Raw genomic sequence first — 21,653 nt, forward strand, 5'->3', positions numbered from 1 at the left:
CACAAACGGTAGAATCACTAGGCTACGGAAAGGGCACGGTTGCACAGGAGATCACTGGTTAGTTAATGGTTAGTGACACCGTATTCTGTCGAAGATGGAACGAAAAGTAGCTCGTGAATTTAGACACAAGGTAAGAGGACCGGATAAATACATGTTATTTGTGAAATGAAGGAATAGTTGTTTAATTCCGCTTTGTTTGTTATCAAAGTTATAGCCAAGAGTGTGATCATGTACTCTGAACCCTCTGTAGGGATAGGGCTTTTACGCACGATAGTGCGTGAGACGCAGCAATTCGAAGTTGATAGCCAATTCGTTTGTATAACAATAACGTAGGGCTAATCATTTTAGTTTTGGGTTGTATTGCTAATTGTCATAAAACATACCTGTGAGGCGAGAAAGCTGCTCATCAGCAAGATGTTATAAAGTTGGCTGCCTAGGCCTATAGGATATCAAATATTTAGTTGCAGTGGACATTATGCTACAATGTGTATGACGACAACATTTTCACACGTAGGATAAGCGGTGCAGTAGATCTATCGCGACGTGTGTGTCGACGTCCCTGATAGAACTACCTTTGCGTAGGTGAACTGTGCGTGTTGGACTTATTGCCTCTTCTATTTTTCATAATTTTGTTGGTTTCTTTAGCCTACAGCGAAATTACACTAAGGCTACTTGAGGCCTATGCATCTTGAACAAATATCAGTAATATATTATTGGCCGTATTGTGAGAGACACAGTAAGGGAATACGATATCTTACATACTGTACACCCAGGGTGTTTTCACCCCTGTAATGTAGATACAGAGCCATCTGTCCCGGGTCCCATACTGCAGACTCGCACAACGGGTCGTTTTCCATTACTTAATTTAGACAGTGTCAGAGATGACTAGTAGAGCGGAATGAATGGGACAATTTAAGACTGCAATTAGAGGCGGGCAGGAACAACAAGGCTTTGTGCCTGCATGGGGGATGTTTATGGCAATATTTGTGGAGAATGAAAGTGAAGACACATTCGATGTAGGGTTATGGTATTATTTTTTCGAAGTAAAGGCCTAGATGTAAGATTGAAGTGGGCATTAATGAAGTCCAATGAAAGGTATAAGTTGTGAATTCATATATGCCTATGTCCATATGGGATGCAATGTCCGTCCAATTTATGACAATTGATCAAGCTGATATATTACAAAACATGTGTTGCCTATGCTACACTTGGGTGCTTGGGAATAAGGGAATTTGAGTGTGTATTTCCGGGCTCAATCTAGCAACTCCAGCTGTGTGTTTTTCTGTTCCTGACTGGGCAGTGGTCTCTATGTAGATTATAAATCTTATCACTTTATGGTGCCAAAGTCTGCTGCTCACACAAGCACTGCTAGAGTGACTTATGCTGTTGCAGACATGAGTCAGAGTCATGAAAGGTTTACGAGTCGACACCATAAACACTGTTGGGTTATATTATACACCCAGCAACCTCACAACTCAGCCTATGTTACCACATTATACCACAAGGCTTACTGACTTTGTATGATTAAAATATAATCAAGCTATATATCTTGAAAAGCCATTTTTCAAATGGCTTAAAAAGATGATTACTATTACCTAAGTGTGTGTGCGTGTGTGTGTGTGTGTATGTTTATATTAGTGCATGCATGTCTAGGGAAGTGTGTATGGTGGAGGTGACACTGCTGACCTCACTATTCCCCCCCCCCCCCCCCCCATCTTGCCTCCACCCACTCTCAGTCTAGTAGGATGAGAGTGGCTAGCATCCCACAGTCTCAGTAAGGGAGCACAGGAGAGGAGAAAACAATCTACTATCTGGCCTTCTACCACCAGTAGCAACAATAGAGAGGTGATGCTGTAGAAAGAGGGAGAGCGTTACCACACACCACACACACTCATGCATACAGGTATGCACACACACACAGGCAAGCACTGGCATGCGCACACAGGTAGAAACCGTTCCTCCTATCTCTGAATGAAGGAGATGTGCTACATCAATGACTGGCCAAAGCGTTTCCTCAAAACCTTTCTGCAGCAATTCAGCCGGCACCAGGTTTGTGTTACGAGAGGGATGTGTTGGTGGGTCAGGGGCCAGCCGCCTCTCCTGGCTGTAACCATGGTGTCTCATCTGTATCTGCTGACGATGAGGATGAGACCAAAGGTTTCTGTGCTTTGTAGGTGGAGCTGCTCATTGACAATGAGGCGGAGAAGGATTACCTGTACGATGTGCTGCGGATGTACCACCAGTGAGTACCCACGTCTCTCATTGTTGTTGAGTGTTTCACTTCACTTCAGTTTTACTTCAGTTAGAGCTACGTATGTTGTATTCAGGATGACCAATTTACAGCAATGTTCTTCAGCTGTTTTCTTCTCATAGCCTAAATTCCATTGAATATTAATATGAATAAAAATGCAATTATATAACTCATTAGTTGTAGTCCTGCAATGTCCCTAAACTGTGTGTGTGTGTGTGTGTGTGTGTGTGTGTGTGTGTGTGTGTGTGTGTGTGTGTGTGTGTGATATGTGTGTTTGGTAGATTTGGTTTCATTCAGGTCTCTGATAATATTGTAGGACGAGTGGGGGTGAATGGGGGCCGGGGGTGCTGGTTTCCATGTGATCTTTGTATGAAGCCATAGTTCTGAAACCCCATTGCTTAGCCCTCTGATCAGTTTTCCATTGTGCTCCGCCAAGCTTGGCCAGCTTTTCACAAAAGCTTTTTTCCTTTTCATATGTGGGTCAGGAGTGAAATGGCAAAAGTAAATAATTAATTGACCAGACCAGGAGGGTAGATTTATAAGCTGTAGGTTGCCATTGTAATTATCAGGTTGGTTGCACGTTCTTGGAATTGTTAGTACTATCATGGGTGTTGCTTTTTTACACCCTGCCACTGCTGTGCCCTGCTACTCTTTAGTCTCTCTGTATCATTCTCCTTCAAATTTCTCACTCTGTTTTCTGCATAATATTTTATCACTCTCTTTTTCTGCTTAACTTATATAATATAATATAATATTACTCCCCACCCCTCTACCCACTGGTCAATAGAGCTGCTGTTCTCTGCTCTGTGTGTGTGTGTCTGTGTGTGTGTGTGTGTCTGTGTGTGTTGTTAGAGCTTTACCTTACTAAAAATAATCTTGGTCAACTGACAGATCTCAGTTTTCAGACTGATCTCAGACTAATCGATGCTTTTGCAAGGCTGTTTTGCCCAGGATGTTTCTTCTGGAGCTTATTTTTCTAGTTTAGTGGTGGAGCAAGATGGAGCCGGTCACATATGAGAGGCGAATTTTGTCATTAACTTTACTTTGACTTTAACATATAACAATAACATAACATATAATAAACCATTCAACTCGGAAAACATGTTTGGTATTGAATAATATTATTGTGTGCTCAGACAGGCTGGATTTTTTTGTGTGTAGCTTGTGCTCCATGAGAAAAACAACAATTAGCGACTGCTCGACAAAAAAAAAATGTGTGTGTGTAAGCGTGTCTGTGAGCGTGTGTGTGAATGTGTGTGTGTTAGTGTGTGTGTGAGCCATGCGTGCAGGGTTTATAACTGCCCAGTATTACTCCCCTCTCCCTCTCAGGTCTATGGAGCTGCCAGTTCTGGTTGGGGACCTGAAGCTGGTGATTAACGAGCCTAACCGCCTGCCTCTCTTTGACGCCATCCGGCCCCTCATCCCCCTCAAACACCAGGTGGAGTACGACCTGCTCACCCCTAAGAGGTCACGGTGAGTGGGGTCAACATCCCGGGTCTGGTGTTTACATAATAGTTTATGTACTTTTATATATTGAAAATGTAGAGATGTTAATCACAGTGAGTGGAGTTGTTTTTGAGGCTCTGATTGATGTCCCCCCCTCCTTCCTCATCCTCCCCCACTCTACTCCCTCTATCACCACGTCTCCTTTACCTTCCTTCTCCTTCCTTCTCCTCCACTTGTTCCTCCACCCTATCTCCTCCCTGCCCCTCATCTCCTACCCTCCTCCTCTTCCCTGTCCTGGGTATGCAGTAAGCTGAAAGAGGTGCGTTTGGACCGTACACATCCAGAGGGGCTAGGTCTGAGTGTCAGAGGGGGTCTGGAGTTTGGCTGTGGCCTCTTCATCTCACAGATCGTCAAGGATGGACAGGCCGGGAACGTGGGCCTGCAGGTGTGTGTGTGTGTGTGTGTGTGTGTGTGTGTGTGTGTGTGTGTGTGTGTGTGTGTATGTATGTGTGTTTTATACTTAGCCATTCATGAGGGTGAACCTATGTGTTTTTCACTGAGGTCTTAGGGACAGTTACGTACACTCACTGGCCACTTTATTAGGTACACCTTGCTAGTACCAGGTTGGACCCCCTTTTGCCTTCAGAACTGCCTTCATTCTTTGTGGCATAGATTCAACAAGGTGCTGGAAACATTCCTCAGAGATTTTGGTCCATATTGACATGATAGCATCATTGCTGCAGATTTGTCTTTTGGCACATCCATGATGCGAATCTCCCGTTCCACCACATCCCAAAGGTGCCCTATTGGAATGAGATCTGGTGACTGTGGAGGCCATTGGAGTACAGTGAACTCATTGTCATGTTCAAGAAACCAGTTTGAGATGATGTGAGCTTTGTGACATGGCGCGTTATCCTGCTGGAAGTAGCCATCAGAAGATAGGTACACTGTGGTCATAAAGGGATGGACATGGTCAGCAACAATACTCAGGTAGGCTGTGGCGTTTAAACGATGCTCACTTGGTACTAAGGGGCCCAAGGTGTGCCAAGAAAATATCCCCCACACCATTAGATATTTTCGTTAACGAGCAGTTGAACAGGTGTACCTAATAAAGCGGTGAGTGTATTTCAGGTGACATGAGTACCGCCAGGATCCACTAGAGGGAGTAAGAAACCATGGATGTGTCCCATTAGTCGAAAAAAAGTTATCTTTTCCACTACCACTACCACTTTCTCCTCCTGACCCAGAACTCAAATTTCATGTTGCCATTTTGAAGGGTGTCCCAATTGTCTAGGAGAAGTTGAAGTCCATTTCAGATACTTGCCGAAGTCGACTTTGGCGGAGGAACCAGTAATGGATCCGTCAGTGCACATTTCACTCCTGTGTGACATCGAAGCCACCCCCACCTGATATCTAAACAACAACTCAAAAGTTCCCTTTGTACCAGTACACAAAATTCAATTGCAGGGTCAAAATATTCGCTCATTAATATGATTCACGCTGATGGCGTGTTCATAGGCCTAGTTTATTCAACTTATTTCAGATTTAGCCTGTCAAATATAAGTGGAAACATATGCAACGCAGCATAGGTGTATAGATATAATATAATATAAACAAATATTATTGCTTTTGGTCTACTTTAGCCGACCCTCAAATTGTTCACAGGTTGATTCCAATCGTGTGATGCGCATAATGGCAACAGTGAACAAACCTATCCAGTTTGATCAAGCCATTACAGCAACCACATGTCTACTTTATTTCTCATATATGTTGTTTGTTTATGTGTATGTTTCATGAAGTACAATAGTAAACATTTGCAAGCAGTGATGATTTTGTAGCCCACTCTGAGCTCAGGCACACTCTTGTTTGGAGTCTGCGATCCTTTGGGAGAAAATCTTATTTTTTTCTAACTTAAGTGCATTTATGTGTCGCACCTCATGTGTTTGATGTAGTCAGAAACAGTCAGTAGGTCAATGGGATAATAAAAAACATCTAGGCACTTTTGAAGAACTCTTCGGACCCTCCGGACCCTCATACCCTCAAAAAGTAAATTGTCATGACTCAGATTGAATGGCCGTCTGCTGTCTGTCTGCAGTACTGAGTCCATTTCACCTTGTGACAGATGTCAGGTGCTCAAATTTGCTTCATAATGGTGAGACAGACCTTCTGTCCGGCATCTAGAAATCCCCCTGAGATACACTGTTAACCTTGTCTCTTGCTTGGCATATAGTTAATATAGAATGTCTATTACACTGTATCTGTTCATATTCAACATATTCTTATTTAACTGTGTTAGGCAATCTTTGGTCACCTCTGAAGTGTACATATATATGTACGCAGACACTTACAGTATATACACTGTTACACAAAGACTCACCTTTGTTTAACCTTTCAGGTGGGAGATGAGATTGTACGCATCAACGGCTACTCCATCTCCTCCTGTATCCACGAGGAAGTCATCAACCTCATCAAGACCAAGAAGACGGTGTCACTCAAAGTCAGACGTAAGTCAGATTGCTCAATATACAGCAGTGTTATAGTGTTAAAGGTTAAGAGCATACCCAATGGAGAGTAAGATTCAGTAATACATGTAAGACTTGTAAAATGCACCAGCTTTGTGACTTAGATGAAATTACTTACAGTATTTTAATTTGAATGATCTGTCTCTTTCTCAATCTTTTCTCTGTGCAGAGGTTGGGATGATACCAGTGAAGAGGTAGATTCATAGCTTTTTCATTATTCATAGGTTTTCCTCTTGGTTGTTTTTGTCCTTGAATACCTTCTGTTTTATGAGAATTGTGGGAGATTGTGTAAGAAGCCTTGAGATGATAGAGCAACTATACTCTCTCTTCACCAGTTCCTCAGAGGAGGCTCTCAAGTGGCAGTTTGTGGATCAGTTTGTGTCGGAGTCTGGGGTGAGATTGAGATTCATATTCTTTCATATTCTTTTAAATTCAATAATGTCCTTTGAATTATGATAGCCATTCTTTCCCTCCTGTGGCTCAATCTTGATCATCAAATTGAGCTCTGTTTCTCTCTGGACGCAGTGCCATTTGACAAATACAGTTTACCCAATAACAAACACACATAACCACATGTTTGACCACTCAAAAGCATTAACTCAAGAGTTCTCTGTGTCTGTTTCTTTGTTTCTATGTGTGTTTACTCTCTCTCTCTCTCTGTGTGGCCGTTTGTCCGTCAGGAGAAAAAGAGCAGCGTGGCGGGCCTGGCGTCCATGGGAGGGAAGGAGATCAAGGAGAAAAAAGTGTTCCTCAGCCTGGTGGGCACCAAGGGCATGGGCATCAGCATCTCCAGTGGGCCCACCCAGAAGCCTGGCATCTATGTCAGTAACGTGAAGCCAGGCTCACTCTCCGCAGAAGTCGGACTACAGGTGTGTGTGTGTGTGTGTGTGTGTGTGCGCGTGTACGTGTGTGTATATGTGTATGCGTTGCATCACTGGCCTTACAAATTGTGCTGTGTTGTTTTGTAGGTTGGTGACCAGATTGTAGAGGTGAATGGGGTGGAGTTCACCAACCTTGACCACAAAGAGGTGAGGCTTGTTGATATGGTTATAGCACATCACAAACAACCACCTTCTACTGCAGTCCAGCCCTGTCCTGCTTTTCTCCTTTGCTGCTGAAATCATTTATATCATACTCACTTCTAAGACACCACCATCTTATTCCCTAGGCAAATATGAAAGAGTCCACTTGAAATTCACAGGAAGGTTGTGGGTGGTATGAATAGATGGGTGGTAAAAAATAGATTTGCTCAGTAAAGTGTGCCTTTATTGTCCCTGCAGGCTGTCAGAGTTCTGAAGAGCAGCAGAAGTCTAACCATCACAGTTCTCACCGGCGCTGTAAGTACACACTACACAGTCATCCCTTTATAATCACAGGACTGAGGTATAATCCATCTACTGAGAAGATAAGTGTATTTTCCTCTTTGAGACATATCACAATTACACAGACACAAGCTGCATTATATAGTGTATGAAAAATACACCTACATACAAATACATTTACGTATTGCCTCCCCAAGTACCCAGGTTGTTGTCTTCAGGCTTCAGTATTTTTGCTACAAGCTATCTGCATTTATTTACTGCTTCCCTGCATAGCGGAGTAAAGCACAATTGTCTGTGACAAGAGTAAATAGAAAACATAAAATTGGATAACCACCTCTTGTTGTCACAGCCAGACAGAGAAGTACATTGAAGAAATAAACAATGTCTGTGATTGTCATATTGTTATTCTGTCCTCGCCCCGCTGGGCCTGCTGTACAATATATCCAGAGCTCATTTTCACTGCCATTAGCCAAATTGTATCCTAGTCAGATCTGTGATCTGTTAAATTGTGTTTAGGTCATAATAAACCTTTGAATTACAGTGTTCATCTTTTGGGGAGTGTTGTTGGACCTAATTTGTGGGCTTGATTCAGAAGTTTTCTTTTTCTAGTTATTATTCAAATTCTTCCAATTTTCCCACTGCTGCTCCTCCTACAACTTGTAAGCTATTCACTATTCCAACTTTACAACGTGCAAATAGGTCTAACTTGTTATGCTATGACATTTGGTTTTGAAATTTAAATACTTCTTATACTGTTTAGCTTTTTGTAACTCAAAAACTCCTATCTATCTGTCTGTCTGTCTGTCTGTCTGTCTGTGTATCTAACCTTCTCATCTATCTAACTTTCTCTCATCTGTCTATCTACAGTAACTATCTATCTATCGATCTATCTAACTTTCTCTCATCTATCTAACCTTCTCATATCTACCGATCTATTGTCTATCAACTCAATCATCCAACCAACCAACCAACCAACCAACCATTCATCCATCCATCCAACCAACCAACCAAATCATCTTTAACTTTATCCACTACCATAATAAGACTATCTCACTTTCTTTCAACTACTCAGCAAATGTATCTATCTATCATCTAAACCATCTTTAAACATTTTCTATACCAAAATAAGACGTTGCAACTCCTCCTACAACTTTAAAGCTAGTCATGCAGTACCAATCCAACATTACAACGTGCAGAGACTATTTGATTTACGCCAACATTCAGTGAGCTCCTTTGTTACTGCAACTGCATTGAAACTTTCAGGACTCTTGAATAAAAACAGTATGAGACCCCCAGAACACATTCTTTTTTTTTCTAGTTGAAATTGGGGTGATGATGGTGATGTTTAAGTTGCCAGGTACCTGTCAGAGGTCTCATTTGAATACTTTTGACGTTTGGTTCCAACATGGAGAATCTTACCCCACTTTGTATATCTCTATCTCTCTCTGACTGTCTGTGTTGGCTCTCCCAGGGCAGTGAGCTGTTTATGACGGACGAGGAGCGCCTGGCGGTGGAGGCTCGCAGGGAGCTGGATAGACAGGAGCTGATGCACCAGAAGAGGGTGGCGCTGGAGACCAACAAGATTGTCAAGGAGCAGCAGGAGAAGGAGAGGCAGTAAGTGGACAACAGTGAACCACCATGGGGCCTGTTCCAAATCAACCCTGACTAGTGTTTTCTGGAGTAGGGCACAGGGCAGAGTTACCCCAGTACCACAGAATCGCTCTCTGGCCCTGCACTTGCTCCATTCAAACATTAGAAATACTGTGCTCTTATGTTGACCTGAAGATTGTTGTCTTCAGTAGCCTCTCGGAATGCTAGTGTTAATTGATCGAGAATGATGAACATAGAATGATTATAATTACGTCCTTTTCCTTGTCAGTCTTTGCCAAAAGTTATCTTTGTCTGGGCATATGCTTAATGAACAGATGCCTCTCCAGACACAGAACACTGGTAAATATCAGTTATTCTGAGCTGATGATGATTATAAGTGAGCATATGTCGCTTTTGTTGTCTTGTTATGTTCTTGATACAGAATATCTTCATCTCCCTCTATAATGGATTTTGGTCATCCATTTTTATATTTAAGTTTTGATCTATCTGTTAGATTAAAAAATCTAATGAAAATGAAAGTTGCACGCTCTTCTCTCTCATTTATTCACCTCACCAACCGTTCGGCTCAATAGACTTCCTCGGCGTGACTATTGAGCCGAAATGTTAATTGTGTAAATTAGCAATGATGAGTGTGTGACTTTCAATTTAATTTAGTTTTTAGTTATGTTCTGTTAGTCAGCACCTCGCCTTGGGTATTTGTAATGTTTTTTGTTTGTGTTTTGAACAGGAGAAAGATGGAGATTTCTCAGAAAACTGCTGAGGAAGAAGAACGCTATCGGAAAGAAATGGAAAAGTGGGTTTCCACCCTGATTTGCATGTTTATTGCTCTCTCTGCTGTACAATACATACACAATACACTGTACAACAACACATAGGCAACCGATACAAGGGTGTTCCTGTCCTGTAGAAAGATAAACGCAGATTTCACCTCTTCGGTGTGATGACAACTTTTTTTTATAGTGTTCACAACTTCAGAGGAGCTCTGACCTTTGACTCATGACCTCTGTATGTGTTCTGTGTGTGTGTAGGATTGAGGCTGCAGAGAGGAAGCACCACAAGGAGTGGGAAGAGGACTGGGGCTCCAGAGACCAGCCCAAGAGCCCTAAGAGCCCCAAGGGCCTGGCTCCAGCCCAGCCCGAGATGAACACCCCACCCCCCAAATCCAAGAGCTCCGGTAAGGGCAGAGGATAGGGTGTAACTCTGATACAGAAATAGATCTTCTATATTTGCCTTCTAGATCTTCTTGCATGGTAGATTAGCAGTATCTCTGATACACCTCTGATGTCTGATACAACATCCTACAGATCTGTGTACATATGTATGTCCATACATGTAGATCTGAGTATGGTGAATCGTAAATATGATATCTACGATATTTGGTACAGCCTTACTGTAGTGTGTTTCATGTTCCATGTCCTCTCTGCATGCCCTCTGTCTCTTCTTCCCTGTCTCTCCTGTCTGCCGTGCTTCTCTTACACCTGGTCCTGCCAGCCAATGGAGCCAGCTCCTTTCAGGAGGAGGATGAGGATGAGTATGAGGAGGAAGAGGAGGAGGAGGGAGAAGTGAGTGATTGAGGCCCCACTGTATCAATGGACGGGGGAGTTTGAAATACACTGCACAGCGTACACATACAGTATAACATGCTAGATTTCCTCTGACGACCAAAATCCTTCTCTCACTCTTCTGATAGTAGCAGTTGGGTGGTGCCGTCTTTAATACTATTTACTCGATGACAAGTCTAAATGGCTAAAGTAGAAAACAGGCTGTTATCCCAGCAGTAAGTGCTCATCTTCATTTTTCTCTATGGTGTGCAGTGGAGTGATTCACCTTGACGTGATCTTTTATCCCCCTGCTGAAATAGTGCAGTAGTAAGTCTGTTCTTACTACACAGTAAGTCCTACTATCACACTCAGTTTTGTTGTCAGTTTCAGCAGCAGTGTGAACCTGGTTCATGTTTTTCTTCCTCCTTAGCTTTCGGGTGGTTTTATCGATATGAAGGGAAGCTGCCCACAATCCGCAAGGTATTCTGTGTGGTTAGAGTTTGGTGTGCTGTGAGTGTTCGCTGAAGATAAATTAACTATGATCAAATCTGTTAGCTCAGTGCTGTGGCATTTTGATATTGTTGGAATTGAACATACACACCTAAATGTAAAGTTAGTTGCTGTGGGGTTATTGAGATGTCTATTAGAAAGCATAAGCAAAGGCCTACAGTATAGTTTGTTGCCTTGCATTGTCTCTGGTCTGGATTGGAATGAGTTCTGGTCTGGTGTGTCTCCTGGTTTGCTATATTGACACACAGTGATAAATAACATCCTAGAAAGGAGAGAAAAAGAAGAAAAAGAAGAAGGTGTCCAACACGGACACCCTCCAGGAGCTGAGGAAGAACAAGAAGGAGATGGAGTTTGAGCTGAAGCTGGCCAAGGAAAAAGAGGGCATGTACGAACGAGAGAAGCAGCTGAAAATCAGTAGGCTGGTCCAGGAGGTACGGACCACGTATTGTTATTCTTTTCATGGCCTTGCGTTGTGCCGTGTCCCGGCCTTGTTGTGTGGCTATGTGGGTAACTCCGTGGTTCTGGGTGTGACCCCATTGAGTGTTGTGTATTGCTGTGCGTGACCTCTGACCCAGTGTGGCCTGGTCCACGCCCCAGGTGTCAGAGACGGAGCGTGAGGACCTGGAGGAGTCGGAAAAGGTCCAGCACTGGGTGGAGCGTTTGTGTCAGACCAGGCTGGAGCAGATCTCCTGTGTGGAGAACGAGTCCCCAGAGGTAGTGCCCTTTCACTGTATATACTGACCTCTCTCTCTGTCCAGCACAGCAGTTAGCCTTCTTACTGTATATACTGACCTCTCTCTCTGTCCAGCACAGCAGTTAGCCTTCTTACTGTATATACTGACCTCTCTCTCTGCCTATCAGTTAGCCTTCTTACTGTATATACTGATCCCTCTCTCTGCCTATCAGTTAGCCTTCTTACTGTATATACTGACCTCTCTCTCTGCCTATCAGTTAGCCCTCTTACTGTATATACTGATCCCTCTCTCTGCCTATCAGTTAGCCTTCTTACTGTATATACTGATCCCTCTCTCTGCCTATCAGTTAGCCCTCTTACTGTAGATACAGACCCCTATCTCTGTCCAGCAGTTCTATCAAACTGGTTTAACCATAACTACTGTATTATGTTTTCTAGCTATGTTAAGTAACTTAACACTTTGTGCTTGTTCTGTGGACTGTTTTTTTTCGGGCATTTACACTAGGGTAATGAAGTAGTAGTGATGCTAATGCAGTTGCAGTGTTCTGTTTAAGGAACAGGATTAAAAGTCTCCATTGATCACTTTAGTGGTGGAGCTGTGTGCTGGGAAAATGTTGAGAAGGTGAATATTTCAATAGAATCCACTTGCTCTTGTTAGTTCTCCAGTTCTGAGTTCTGATGCGGTTATATTTAAAGAGTGACTAGATTTTAAGGTCTTTGGTGGTTGTGAGTCCTGAGAGTCTGAGGTTGTCCTTCAGATGTCCCCGCCACGGTCCCCTGTCTCTGAGCCTGCGGTGAGGCGCTTCCCTGGGGGTCTCCAGCTGGCCACCACCGACCTGGATGACATCAACCTGGACGATGTTGACCAGAGCCTGAGGGGACCTCTGAAGAGACTGGCCCCCACACAGCCCACCTCCTCCCAGCCTCCGCCACCCCTACCCTTACCCCCACCCTCCCCGAGACTCAACCCCACCATCCCCAACTACTCACCGCCCTCCTCCAGACCATCCCCCCAACGCCACCCTCCTTCTCCGCCCACTCATTCCAGGATGCCCCCCCCCTCGACTTCTACCCTGGCCTCTAGAGGACGTCATCCCCCACCTCCTCCTCCTCCTCCCCCTCCTCCACCTCCTCCCCTCTCCCACTACCCACCTCCCTCCCAGTCCTACAGGCCCCCATCCTCCCCTCGGCCTCCCCCTCCTCCTCCCCCGCCCCCCCCTCCCCCTCCCCCTCCGCCCCCACCCTCCCAACACACTGAGGAGAGGATGGGGTCCCATGGGGGATACCACCACCACCACCACCACCACCCCCCCAGTCCTCCGGAGCAGAGAAGCGAGTGGGAGGGGGGCGGCTACCTGCCGAGGGGGGGTTATTACTCAGCCAATGCCAGTGAGCTGTCCTACCCCTCCAGCCCCAAGGTACCTTACCTTATGGCCCAGTTCAAATCAGTTATTTTCAAGGTCAACATTTCTATACATCAACTCTGCATGGCCTGTGGGAAGCTGCATGGTTATTTTCTTCATCATGAAGGGAAGGAAAAATACCACACATTCAGTGTGACAAAATGGTAACAAGGGGTGACTTCAATTTACCTTCCCCTGAAATGAAAAGCAATCATAGAGGAAGATATTGTTTTTTATTCAGTTTGTTTGCGGTGGCTCTGCGTGATTTGTAATGTGTTATTGCATTTGGCAACCCTGGGTGTAGAATTGCATGCTCTGGTTTGCCGTGAGGGGGGTGGGGGGGTGGGGATGGGGGTGGGGGTCGGGGGGGAAGGGGGTAGTGGGGGTGTGTGTGCATGTAACATTGACATTCCAGTAGTGTATGCAGGGGCTGAATAGTTTATTTTATTTCACTGTGGTTCAGGTTATGAGAAACACTTCACATGCCAGCCGTGTATCTACTTTAAGCAATCCCCTGGTAAGTCTCCTCCTGCAGGTGGTATTTGCGTGCTGAAGAAATGTTTTGACACAGAATATTTCTTGAAAAATGCTACATACTTCCTTTTGTTGTCAGTTTGATAAATTCCCAAGAGTTCTGATGTTGCACGGAAGCTCTTATGTGAATTTATGAGACGTTTGTTCTCAAATTCTATTGTTGAGTATAGTTTTCTCACTTAAGACTACTGTAACCCCATTGTTTATTGTTATATTGGATGCTGGCCATCCTGAATAGCAAATCGCGCCTAGCCCTCCCAACCAGAGAAGACAGGTGGCTCCTATGTCTAAGCCTGTCATGCTAGCCCAGGCTCTACCGCACCGTGTCACCCTACGCTCTGAGGCCCTGGTAAGAAACACACAAAAGTATTGCATGGCATTACTCTGAAATCTCCCCTCCTCTCTCCTTTCACACTGTCTCATAACATAACATGAGATGGGAAATATCTCTCAACTGCACCACTGCGTATTAACCATAGCTAAGGTTTAATTGGCCTTTGCTTTCACTTGTATCTTAACCAGTTATACTGCAATTTTAATATACTGTATGCTCTGAAGCACAAGCACAACCAATTATGTTTTCAAGGATAAATCCAGGCAGCCAAGACCATCAATTATGTTTTTTAAGGGAACAACAAGTTACTCTTGCTATTCAAAGTTGTTCTCTGAGGCTAGACAGTTGTGTGTCTCTCTCGGTCTAATCGACCCTATCCATGTGAAGAGAAGAGATATGGCTGTGTGTCTTTAACAGGTCCCAGTGAGTCAGGGAAACAGAAGCTGCTGTAGTTTGATGGCTGATCTCTCTGACTGGCCCAGGTGCTCTTGCTGTTTTTCAGATAGACAGACAGACAGACATTCTGTTCTCATTGGGTGTCACACGAAGGACATTTCCACATCCTACCATAAGTGCCAGCTAATGAAATTGATGGCCACTAGCGGAACCATACATTTTAGACTAACTCTGTTTGAGATTTAAGTGTCATTGCAGGAGCCATGTTGGCACCAACAGTTCTATGACAATCATATTCAATTTGGAATTCAGATTGCGATCTGCGATGGAATGTTTGGTTTCAATATGGAGGATAGCCTCGTCGAGTTCTGTAGTTTCACATGGAATCCAAAAGGGTTCTTCAAAGAGTTATGCTCTATGTCTGCCACAGAGACCACCAAGAAACCCTTCTAGATTGAACGTTTTTGAAAAGTGTAGAGAGAGAGAGAGAGAGAAGAGAGAGAAGTGAGATGGAGTTTGTGTCCAGAAAATATTGTCTACAACAACTGTTAAGACATACTAAGTGCAATGCGGTGGTCAGATGGGGTGACAGGGATGAGTGAAGTCCATGACCAAGGCGGTGTTCATAGGGAAGTTGAGTGGTGTTATTCTGATCCCTAATGGCTTCTGTCTGGTCCTGTGTTGCAGCCTCCGGAGATGCTGAAACGGATGGTGCCGTATAACATGTCCTTTAAGTCCAACAAGAGACAAGTAATCCATACCCATCAACCTTCCCCTCTGACTCCACTCCACTGAGTGGCTAATACAGGATATTTCCCCTTCCTGATTCTAAATCCATTCTATAGTATTCTCTCTCCTCTCTCGGGGTGTTGAGAGGAGTGACTGCAAACCCTTTTATCTCTGTTTCCCCAACTGTCCGCTCAGGTTGATGCATGAGTGCCTTATTGTAGTTGCTTGTTAGGCAGCTTACGCGTGACTAGTGTTTTATAGATGACATGTGAGACTAATAGCTTGCTAACAAACATGACGTGCCTGTGGACGTAGCCTAGGAAGAAATGTGTGTTATTTTTCTCTATAACTAAATGATGTGGCTGTGGACGTAGCCTAGGAAGAAATGTGTGTTATTTTTCTCTATAACTAAATGATGTGGCTGTGTGGATGTCCTCCTTCTTTCCACTATTGTGGTTGTCATGATCTTAACTGACAGTACCTTGTCCTGGCATCAAGGTCTCTCTTGTGTGGAATACAAATGACACTACTAACAACATCCTGTCTTCTGAGAAGAGAGCTCTCTGTGGTCTAACTCAACCATGCATAATATGCTTATTGTAATTAAAAAGCCTTGAATTGTCATTCCTCACTTTTGAATGGAATCCTTATTGTGCCCAGTCTGTCAGGACATGCCGTACTGTGCACTTCACCAAGCCTCCTCTTCAGATGATACCTTTTTCAACACCCACAGTATGGCGGCAGTCAGAGGACGTCCGTGTTATTGCTATCGATATCATTCAAAATCAACATTCATTCAGGCTCACACAAACTACTCAGTCTCCAGCCACAGATGGCGGCAAAGCTTCGAAGGACGCCATATAGAAATTAATTGTCATTATTTTCAAATGTTGTCCAACCTGCAATGCATGATGATTGATGGTTATAGTTACTATTTAGTGTGTCATTATGAAATGAATAGTCGATTGAACTTTTCATTAGATGATAAAGGATACTGTTTTGATGCACTGATTTGCTTTTGTGACATGTGTTGTAAGTTTTGAGAGTCATAGTGCATTTTGGAAAATAATTGCGGTGTTTTGGCAAACGTGTTAACTGTTTGGGGAACAAGTTAACTGTTTTGAAAACTTGAATACTGTTTTAAGAAATGAGCTCAAGCAGTCGAGAAAAACTGTAACAATGTGGGAAAGACATTGAAAATGGATCTCCATGGCAAATTTCTCTCATATTCAGAGATGTATATTTAACATATTCTTTAACAAGGTAGTAGTGGTTGTCAAAGGAAATCTAGTGGTTCAACAGCTGTGACTACACTACATTCCAAAATCCTGTTAGAATACAATGAACGATTATGTTGGCTCTGTTTGGGCAGAGCTATTAAGGGTCAGCTATTTCAGTGGGTTTTATTGAATGTGTAACTGTAAGATGTCATAGGTATCAAATCCGAAAGGGTAATACATGGCTCCAGTGTGTTTCCTCTGGTACTGTGCCTCAATGCTGCTTTGACATATTGAGCTGTTTTAATGAGCTGTGTGTGTTTCTCTTTCAGGGATTTCAGAAATATGTGGAAGACTTTGATCCCTATTCCATGGTACTGTATGCCTGAGCCAGTCAATATGTGAAAATTGTAGACATCATGGTCAGGCAGTGAGTGATCTAGGCTACAACTATAGGTTTAGGACATCAAATACACCTCTAAATGGAAAAGCAAATGAGTCTTACACAAATTAGATTTTTTTAACAAGGGAATAAACAGAAGGTCTCAGCTATCTAGGAACCGTAAACCTGGCTATAAAGCATTTTGTAAATGTCAATTTGTCTCTATTGTGAATCATGTTATAGTTGACCTTTTAGATCCAGTGTAGCTATAGATCATCAGTGACAATCTTCCCACTAGAATAGTCCTCCTGGAAACCTCTAGTCTATTGTTCTACAGAGCCTTTGGTAGATATTCAGCAAGGTTCAGCAAACTACTGTATTCTTCTTGTTGGCACAAATTACTAATTACAGTAGCTGCATTCGCACTGCAATGTGATTGTGCTGGTACAGTACATTTGCTGCCAAAATGGCGCCCATTCAAATCCTAAAACTCAAACAAGTTTCTCTCCAACACCCTGCTGGTTTTAACAGTTTTCCTCGGAGCAGATAGATGGACGAGACGTGAGACTACTGAAAATCAAAAAGGTAATAACTACTCTGCCGAAGGTCAGTTAAGACTATTTCCCCTTGTCCAATCACAATGAGGGAAATAAGGATCCTTCTTAAACTGCACAATCATCTCTGTTTCCTATCATATGTAAAAAAGTTGGCTGATATGGCTGGTATGATAACCCTTAGGCTTTGCATGATATGATAAACCTGAGGCTTTGCATGATATGACTTGGAAATGTGATCTAATAATTTGTCCTTTCCTTTAGGTTGGGCAACTTGATCTGGCTGTGGAGGGGGGCATAGACTCCCCGGTTGGAAAGCTAGTGGTATCGGCAATTTATGAGGGCGGCTCGGCAGACAAGCATGGTTAGTCTATAACAGTGTCTATATAAGAGAAAACACACAGGTCTATAATGGAATAGCAACTCAATCAAAATGCAGTATAATATACTGCTGACAATAAGTGGGATAGATTCAGGGTTTATGTTTCAACACTTGGATTACTATGTTTACAGCGAAAATCATATAAACACATCTCTTCTCCCACCTACTGTTGTCCAATCAAAACAAAACAGATGGAATTATTTTCTGTTTTTCATTCCAAACGTTTTATTCCAAACTAAAAGGTTCACTCAGACTAATATTCAATGGGCATGGTTTAGTGCCTTTTAGTCCATGTACCCCTGGAGTCATTATAGCAGAATCTAATCTTAGGCAATTGAGTTTACAAAGCATAGATTGAATCTTAATTGCATTATTATAGCGTCCTGGGTTGGTGGCTGTTAAAAACGCAAAATTGCAAAAATATAATGAATATAATGAGTGACCTTGTGTGCGTGTGTGTGTGTGTGCGTGTGTGCGTGCCCCTAGGTGGGATAGTGCCAGGGGATGAGGTCATGGCTGTAAATGGGAAGATCCTGACTGATGCTTCACTGACAGAGGGACAGAACTCTCTCGCCAAGGCCTGGAACAGTGGAGGGGTAGGATTCTATTGTTTCTCTGACAACAACTCATACAACAACATCTAAGATCATGTAGTTTGTGTACCTGTTTCTGCATTCACGACTGTCATATTGATACCTTGCATGTTGGTTTTCCTTGGCAAGACCCAGGCAAATGAGCTAAAGAAAGAGACTGCAACCCATGCTATACTAGAGAAACAAATGTTACAGCTGAAGCTATTCTATTGATATTGTAATATTGTGAAACACACCCCTAGTTGTTAGGACCTACATCGATTTGTTGTCATACTTTTTCTGACTACCAGTTTTATTGATATGGCTATACAAGCAGGCTAGTTGACTGAGAGGGGAAATTAATTTCATCAATAGGTGATCTGTAACTGTTTGGACCATATAGATCCTGTGTGAATGAGGAAGATCTAGTATGAATGGAAACCAAATGAGACAAATGTTTAATGATTGTCTTTCATCATCATCTTTCATCTGTCTTTAGGACTGGATTGATTTGGTGATAGCGGTGTCACCTCCGAAAGAGTATGAAGATGAGGTGTAAGTACCGTCTCTTGTTAACATGCTAAACACAATCGACACAAATCCACATGTTATTCATTATGGTTCTGTTCAAATCTGGAGCATGTTGTATGTCTAGTATTGATAATAGAAGTTTGATGTACTAGTAAAACGCATTTACAAATGTGACACAGAGTGTGTGTGTGTGTGCGCGTGCGTGCGTGCGTGCGTGCATGCGTGCGTGCGTATGTACTGTATGTGTGTCCAGCCCTAAGTCAGCATCAGTCAGTCCCACTGCAAACAGAAAGGTGTTTGAAGGCAGTGCTTCAGTGTACCGACAAGGCTACCTGCTCCAGCTCTAGCCCTAACTTCCCTCAGTACCTCACGCCAGTCACACCCCGGGTAACCTCCCTTTACCCCTGCCTGAGGGGAATGTTTTGCGTGACTCTTTTTAGCCTAAAATGGCATGTTGCCTATGCAGTATGTATGCATGCATTACGTGCATGTGACAGTCTGTCTGTCAATCAGAAATGACACCAACAAAAGCAGCAAGTCTGATCTCAATATTCAATAAACTGACCAAATAAACTGTAGAATATAAAGTAGTTTCCTATTCAGAGATTACTGTACTTATAAAGTAAAGTCTTGTCCAAAGGCAATGCATTCTGATTTGCCTGCTGATTGTAAGAAGTGATGTGACAATAATGTCAGCATGATACAGCATGACGGCCGCTTCAAGTCAAGTGATTTGCAATTAATTTCAGCACTGGCATTTTCCAACATAGCACTGTCCTTGGAATGACATATAGCCTATCTCAAAGAGCCAATGATAAACATATATGTATGTTTATCATATGTTCCGGCCTGTCTAAAGAGGTGTGAGGTCATGGCCATTCACAGAGTAGCATCTTGTATAGCCTCCTGTCAGCCTTCTGTAGTTGTTCTGATTGATGTTGTTCCAAGGGACTGCTGTTACATGTTTTGACTCAGAGATAGCTGGCCTGGGAGATCCCTGCATAGGATCTCCTCTTTGCTACTCTCAGTCATTCACAGCTTGGTTTTGATGGGCCCCAGGGTTTCAATTACTTATTGACTGTTTGAAGTGGCCTGTAGTGAGTTGATGTTTTAAGTCTTTTGGGGGTAGCCATGTTGATTTTCCAAATTCTTAAGAGTGCGTGGGGTGCTGCCCTGATTTGATATGGGAGTGCCTAAGCAGCCCTGGGCCCCCCTGTAATTCAAACCTTGCTTGGCCCTTGTATCTGATGCAGCAACTCATCTGCATGTGTTTCAGAGTTGCCATGTTTATGTGCAGTGAAACATTTTTTTTTGTCTTTTTTGTCTGCTTTCTCCTCTAGAGTGAGATACATTCTAGCTGACACCTAGTTTATTGACTTGTTTCTCTCTTTCTACAGGACATTCTTCTAGTCACCTGACTGCCAAACCAACCAACCAACCAGACTCACCAAGTTCCAACTCCGTTCATCCAACCTTTTCATACCCTTTGGCAATCTGATTGTTTTTAAACTGTTGAAAATGTTATCTAAAAAAATGTAACCATTGGACCACCCTTTTGTGATATGCACCCTGAGTAGAATGAGACAAGTTTCCATTCCCAAGAAAGTTCCACTTGGCTCCCAGTATTTTTACATTTACATTTTTGTCATTTAGCAGACGATTTTATCCAAAGCGACTTACAACAAGTACATTTGTCTAAAGTACGTAAATCATCTATACATCAGTCATAATGGCAGTCACAATGCTAGAAGAAGTCTTGGAGTTGTAACATCTCACAGCAGACAGCTAAAAAGGCTTGATTGAGTCTTTCAAGAAGGAAAAGAAGTATTTGTATACATCCTCAAGAATATTGAGTTTAATGACATCACTATCTGCCGGTAATTCCTCTTTGTCTCATTATTGCACACATCTTTCAGGAAATGTATTGAGTAAATCCAGTAGTGCAAAATTCAAGATGCTGGAGGGCCTCTGTCAGGGACCAGCTTGGGATTGATCATTGCCTGTTTCCTAAGTCCAAGCAGAGCACACCTCAATGAGGCATACATAATAATAATACTCTGGGATGTAGGTGAGATAATTCTCTCTAGTCTCCAGTTAAGGTCTGATCTGTATTCAGCTACAATAGATAAACAGCAGCACCAGATCCTGCGAGTCCAGCAGCAACACTCAATAACTCAATAAAGTCTCTCAGAATCAATAAAAGGTGTTTGTTGGTTCACACATCACAGGACTGGGCCTGTTTATGTAATTGCATACTAATGCCCTCTCTCTCTTTCTCTCTCGCACTAATGCATCAACTTCTATTATTTTTATGTTTAAATGGAGCCTGCTTGAAAATACAAATTATTTGTGTGGATATTTCATGAAACACAATGTATGTACTGTACTCTTAAACAATATGGTCTTTTTTAGGAGTTTATCTACTGGACTATCAGGCTACTACTAGTGTGAAATTATTAACGTCCACAGGGGGCAATCGTGTTCTTCCGCTCTGCTTACAATCGGGTTCAGGACATTAGTCATCCATTTAGCCTACAGTAACTGGCGAGGTCTCCCTCATTGAAATAGGGGGTCCCTACAGTAGTCTCATTGGCAATGAATGCTATTGAATAAAATCCATAGCCTATGAATGTAAAGGTTTCTCCAGATTACAGCATTGCTGAAATACTGTAGGCTTTAGGTAGTGAGGATCATCTACATTTTCAACTTGCAAAATGCATTC

General features: G+C 42.9%; 1 protein-coding gene across 1 annotated transcript; it reads left to right on the plus strand.

Moving 5' to 3' along the window:
- Positions 1 to 31: 31 nt before the first annotated feature.
- On the plus strand, positions 32 to 21,085 carry ush1c (Usher syndrome 1C). Its single transcript, XM_083666317.1, has 20 exons — positions 32 to 130; positions 2,175 to 2,242; positions 3,581 to 3,724; positions 4,004 to 4,142; positions 6,093 to 6,201; positions 6,389 to 6,413; positions 6,555 to 6,612; positions 6,900 to 7,088; positions 7,188 to 7,247; positions 7,500 to 7,556; positions 9,013 to 9,155; positions 9,880 to 9,945; positions 10,181 to 10,326; positions 10,644 to 10,714; positions 16,843 to 16,884; positions 17,424 to 17,477; positions 17,711 to 17,810; positions 18,315 to 18,424; positions 18,900 to 18,955; positions 20,329 to 21,085. Exons 1-20 carry the CDS (start codon positions 95 to 97, stop codon positions 20,339 to 20,341), a joined length of 1,686 nt encoding a protein of 561 aa, XP_083522443.1. The 5' UTR covers positions 32 to 94; the 3' UTR covers positions 20,342 to 21,085.
- The last annotated feature ends 568 nt before the right edge of the window (positions 21,086 to 21,653 follow it).

The sequence above is a fragment of the Argentina silus genome (genome assembly GCF_951799395.1).
Source record: "Argentina silus genome assembly, chromosome: 3".
Classification (NCBI taxonomy): Eukaryota; Metazoa; Chordata; class Actinopteri; order Argentiniformes; family Argentinidae; genus Argentina; species Argentina silus.

Bases quoted from the DNA above. Each gene is read 5' to 3' on its own strand.
- ush1c (XM_083666317.1), top strand. From the start codon at position 95: ATGGAACGAAAAGTAGCTCGTGAATTTAGACACAAG. The intron at 9,946-10,180 runs GTGGGTTTCCAC...GTGTGTGTGTAG, and splicing joins TATCGGAAAGAAATGGAAAA to GATTGAGGCTGCAGAGAGGA. The intron at 10,715-16,842 runs GTGAGTGATTGA...TTTCTCTTTCAG, and splicing joins AAGAGGAGGAGGAGGGAGAA to GGATTTCAGAAATATGTGGA.